General features: G+C 45.1%; 1 protein-coding gene across 1 annotated transcript in view; it reads right to left on the bottom strand.

Annotated features, from left to right (window-relative positions):
- The window catches only part of Snupn (snurportin 1), a gene marked incomplete at its 5' end in the record, with an annotated part of 17,476 nt that overhangs the window by 6,423 nt on the left and 5,427 nt on the right, over positions 1–5,626 (bottom strand). Inside the window, 2 exons of the mRNA XM_023712629.1 lie at positions 576–653; positions 3,396–3,493. Of these exons, the coding sequence (XP_023568397.1) occupies positions 576–653; positions 3,396–3,493 (176 nt within the window). The remainder of the gene's footprint in view (positions 1–575; positions 654–3,395; positions 3,494–5,626) is intronic.

The following is a 5,626-nucleotide window of genomic DNA, read 5'->3' as shown; positions in this document are numbered from 1 at the left end:
AGGAGGAGGAGGAGGAGGAGATGATGATGATGATGATGATGATGATGATGATGATGATGATGATGATGATGATTTTTTGTAGTACTGGAGATCAAACCCAGGGCTTCTGTATGCTAACCAAATGCTCTAACGATACACCCCAACTTTCAACCTGCTCATTATTAACCACTTAGCAGTGTACTGTGGCCATCACTCAGGCAGCAAATGTGTTTATACACTATCCTAACATCAGTCAGGCAAGTATCATTTCAACCAGTCTAGTCATGTATTGAATAAATTTGATAGAACTGTCATTTTCATATTTCTTGTTATATTATTTATAAAAATTAGCCAAAAAGTAGAAACTTTTGGTCATCCTGTATTTAAATAACTGGATAAATGGTTAAAGTCACACATGGAATTCAAACTGTTCCAGATTTTTTTTCTTAGGATCCAGCAGGATCCAGCTATTAAGCCCATACTCTTCCCATTACACCATGCTGCCTTACAAAAGATGGACAAAGATTCTATGTAGGTACCAGACCAGTTGAAATCATTCCCTATAAAGAACTCTGCGATCTTAACACCTGGCTTACAGGATTAAGCTTGGTTTTCTCTCCCAGTCCTTCTTCTTCTGGTAACTTTGAATGCATCCAGTAGAATCGGAAATCAGTCTGCCACCAAGAAAAAACATAGAAGGGTGAGATATTGCTCATCTTAAACTCTAACATGAACAAATATTCTGTACAAAGCCCTAAACCCCCTTTTTTTGCAGTACTGGAGACTGAACCCAGGATTTCACATATCCTAAGCAAATGTTCTACCATTGAACTATATCCCCAGCACTTTTTCAATTTAATTTAATTCAATTTAATTATTTATTTTTTTGTCTTTTTGAGACAGGGTCTCAATATGCAGTTCAGGCTGGCCTTGAACTCACTTTATAGCCTGGCTGGCCTCGAATTCTGTGATCCTCCTGCCTCAGCCTCCCAAGTGCTGGGATTAAGGCATGCACCACCATGCCTGGCTCAATTTTATTATGAAACAAGATCTTGCTAAATTGCCTGGACTGATCCTGAACTTGTGATCCTCCTGGCTCAGCCTCCCAAGTATCTGGACTTACGGGGGTATGTCTCTGTACCTGGTAGTCCTAAGACCTTCTGTCATTATCCCATTTCACTTAAAGCCATAGGTGAGGAAGAAGTTCCTCAAAAGACTTTTCCTTAAACCCATCAGGATTACAAATAGCAATAAAGCCAACACCTGTCACTGAAGATGTTCTCTGTGCCAGGCTCCATGTGTAACTGAGTTCATCTCCAGCCCTCTGTGTGCTGCAGCATTCTTACCTCCATGTCACAGTGAGGACTCTTGAGGGCCACAGTAGGTGAGTCACTTTCCTGGGTACATAGGAAAACTAGGCTTCTTCAGCCCCTAAGCACACTGTATCAGCCCCTTTCCTTTAGAAACTACTATGTACTTGAGACTTTACACAACCTACTTTATTATTTGACTCACTGCTGTATATCCTTACATAGTTATGCACAAAGAATTAGCATATCACATTAGCAAACAATATTGTCATTACTTTGCTTTTGAGTGAGGTGTGGTGTGTAGGTCTGTAATCTCTGTACTCTGGGGGGCTGAGGCACAATTATAAATTCAAGCTGGGTAACTTAGCACCTTAGTGAGACTCTATCTCAAAATAAAACACTTAAAAAAAGGCAAAGTGAAAAAAAAAAGGCTAAGTAACGGAGGAGTTATATCATGCATAGGTACAAATTCTCTATGACAAATGTGATCATTATGTATACATAAGTGCACCAATAAAATCTGACTAAAAAAAGGTAAGTATATAGTTCAGGGAGGATGGCCCTAGACTCAGTCTCCAATACTAGAAAAAACATTTGTTTTTCTTTTGGAAGTTAAAAACACATAGTCTTTCCCCTACCTTATGCAACCATAAGTAGCTCTAGCTACTAGACTCACAGGTTGTGAAGGCATGTGCTGGAACACCCTCAAGCAGAATGAAAGGGAAATGCGCTGGGTTGACCTGCCAGGCTGAGGGCCTGCTCTGCTGTTGGGCAGGGACCTTAAGCTCTGCACTCAGCCTCTACAGATAAAAGAGCACACCAGTTACCATGCTGGCCACAGGGGCTGCTGTGGGAATTTAGTGCAGTACTGCCCCAAAGCACTAGGCAATGCAGATCCTGCAGCTTAGATCGGATGGCGTTAGGGAAAGAAGTAGGCCAGGCTGACAACAAGCTTCTCCCCAGCCTTCAGGTTACCAGCAGACTGCTTAGAACACAGACCCCATGGTCTCTAATTCAATAGGGTTGACAATGTGCATTTCTAACAACTATCTGCCATGCCTAAGGCCATTTGAGAAACACTATGCTAAAGGAAATGCAAAACCCAGAGCTGCCAACAGCCCTGGGCTAGGCTGAGCAACAGTTGGGGGAAGACGGGAACTAGAGAGGGGGGAAAGGCTCCTAGCTGGGACTTGGGGGCACATGCCTGGAATCACAGCACTTGGGAGGTTGAGGGAGAAGATTGCTGAGGAACTACACAGTGAGACCCTGTCTCAAAATAACACACACACACACACACACACACACACACACACACACACACCCCACACACACACACAGAAGGAAAGAAAAGACATTCTACATTCTTCCTGGGCATAGTGATACATACACATTCAGCATTCAGGAGGCTGAGGTAGGACTGTCTCAAGTTCAAGCCAGCGCAGGCTACATAAGTGAGTTTATTTATTTATTTATTTTTGGCGGAACCAGGGATTGAACTCAGGCCCTTGTGCTTACCAGGGAAGCACTTATTCCATTGAGCCATCTCCCTGGCCCCAAGTGAGTTTAAAGACAGCCTGAACTACATAATGAGACCCTGTGGCAGAGAAAGGGAGAGAGGGAGAGAAAGAGAGAGACAGAGACAGAGAGACAGAGGGAGAGGAAAGAATACTCCTTCGTAGTGCCAGTCTTTGAGACCAGAGGCTGTCATGCCCAGGATACTCTGGCTATGGGGTAGGAAGGAGCAGAGGCTGCAAGACTCTATTGATGGTGCATTCCATCCCACCTTTTGGGGCCACCTTTTGGTGCATGAGGCACCATCCTCCTCATCCTGCAATCTTCCCTGCCAGCAACCTACCCATCCTCAGAGAGGTGAGAGGGCAGCTGCAGCTGCTACATCTGTTTTTTCCTCAAAATTGATACACTGCCCTTAGTTCTCATGCCTGTCTTAAAAGGAAGCTGATTTAAGCACACTCAAAGTTGCAGGGAACATTAGATAATGCTCTTGATGTACCACATCCTGTAGATGCCGAGAAGCTGGTCACGAACCAAAGCCACAGGCTGGGCCACCTTCCCGGGGAAGGACAGGAAAGGGAGGTCTGCTCTCACCTGGCAGTCATAGAAAGGGTGTCCCCGCCAGCACATCACGTCCAGGACATAGTAGGTCTGGCTCACCTCGTTGTAAATGCAATCTAGGATGGTGTAATCTGCAGAGACAGAGCAGTCAGGATTCTGCTGCCACCTGAGCTTCTGCCACAGCTGAGGGAGGCCCAGAGGACCGCAGTCACAGCAGTGGCCAGCGCCAAGGACAGAGGACTCAGAAGGGAGTGGGGCCTGGCCGCTTGCTGCTGTACCGTGGGGTAGAGCCACAGAGGGATGAAGGTGACCCCTGAGCATCGGGAGAATTTTGAACTTTCAGACAAACTGGGGCACTTACTAATGTTTGAGAAGCTCAGGTCTGAAAGAAAGCAATCTCTTTTATTTACAATTTTTTTTGTTTGTTTGTTAGAGACAAGGTCTCACTATGTTGCCCAGGATGGTCTCGAACCCGGGACTCAAGTAGTCTTCCTTCCTCAGTCCCCCAAGTACTTGTACTAGAAACATGCATTATCATGCCCAGCTTAATTACCTTTTTCATTAGTACATATTATTTGTAGAGATTAATGAGTTCCACTTTTGTGGATTTCACATATGGCAAACTCTGACAAGTTCCATCCCTCCATATGCTCTTGCCCTTCCTTCTTCCCTCCCCTATCCCCTTCCTCTTCTCTAAAAGTCCCTCTTCTGCCATCACATCATCTCTCTATTTCTTAAGATTCTACATATGAGGGAAAACATGATACTTGTCTAACTCTGGCTTATTTCACTTCAAATGATGGTCTCCAGTTTCCTGCAAATACGTGACTGCATTTTTTTTTCTTTTTTTTGATGACCAAGTAACACTTTTCTGTGTCCAACCACATGTTCTTTATTCAGCCACCTGTGGGTGGCCACCGAGGTGGAAGCCATAGTTGAACTAGTGTGCACTGGGCCACAGCACACACAGGGATGCGAGTTATGCTACATGCCGACTTTGGTTCTCCTGCGAAATACAAGCAGTGGTACAGCTGAGTCAAGCACTGCCCTTGTTTGGATTTTTTTCTTTTCTTTCTTTCTTTCTTTCTTTCTTTCTTTCTTTCTTTCTTTCTTTCTTTTTTTTTTTTGTATCAAGAATTGAGCGCAGGACCTTGCACTTCTTTTTTTGTTTGTTTGTTCATTTTGTTGTTGTTGTTGTTGTTTTTGAGACATCATCTTGCTTTGCAGTTCAGGCTGGCCTTGAGCTCACTTTGTAGTCCAGGCTGGCCTCAAACTTGCAACAATCCTCCTGCCTCAGCCTCCTGAGTGCTGGGGTTACAGATATGAGCCACCACGCCTGGCTTCTTCTTTGGATTTTTTTTTTGAGGGGGGTGCTCAGCCCGCCCTGGGGGAGAGGCTGGCACTGCATGTGGTACCTGCGCTTGCCCAAACAGGCACTCAGGTATTTAGAATTTTTTTTTTTTTTTCTTTTTGTATTTTGGGACAGGGTCTACAGGGTCTACAGAGTCTCACTGCATAAATCATAGATGCACTCATAGTGATCTTCCTGTTTACAGCCTCCAAAGCACTGGGATTACAGGTATGCACCACCATGGCCTGGGGGCAGGGCCTGGCACAGCAGGCCCAGGCATAGAACTCCTGGTCCCTGTGTCTGCCTAAGCAGGCACTTTAATCCACTGAGCTACTGGCCAGCCCTAGTTATTTGGATTTTTTTTTTTTTTTTTTTCAGAACCGGGGATTGAACTCAGGTCCTTGTGCTTGCCAGGGAAGCGCTTATTCCACTGAGCCATCTCCCCGGCCCCAGGATTTTTTTTTTTTTAAATCAGCAAAATATATTAATTGAAGGAAAGAAAGCTCCTATCCAAGAGAGGGACTTGAGAGGGGCCCTGAGCAGGTTGTCCTCTATTTGGATTTTTGAGAAATGTCCACACTGATGCCCAAATGGCCGCACATGTTTATAGTCCCATCAACAAGGTATAAGGGTTTGTTCTGCCCCTGCGTCCTCATGCTGCATTTATTGTGTATTCTTTTCTTTCTAGTGGTACTGGGTATTGAACCAAGGACTTCTGTATTGAACTGTACCCCTGACCCTTTTTATTTTGTATTTTGAGACAGGGTCTCGGGGCTGGTGAGATGGCTCAGTGGTCTGAAGCACCTACTTAGAGCAAACAAGCTTAGCAAAGCACAGGGACCGCGGTTCAATCCTCCAGCACCACATGCCAGCCAGCCCCGCCCCCTGGTGGGCTGAGCTGGCCACACACACA

The sequence above is a fragment of the Octodon degus genome, unplaced genomic scaffold, assembly GCF_000260255.1.
Source record: "Octodon degus isolate 3935 unplaced genomic scaffold, OctDeg1.0 scaffold00026, whole genome shotgun sequence".
In the NCBI taxonomy this organism is placed as follows: domain Eukaryota; kingdom Metazoa; phylum Chordata; class Mammalia; order Rodentia; family Octodontidae; genus Octodon; species Octodon degus.
This window is presented reverse-complemented; position numbering and strand designations above follow the sequence as displayed.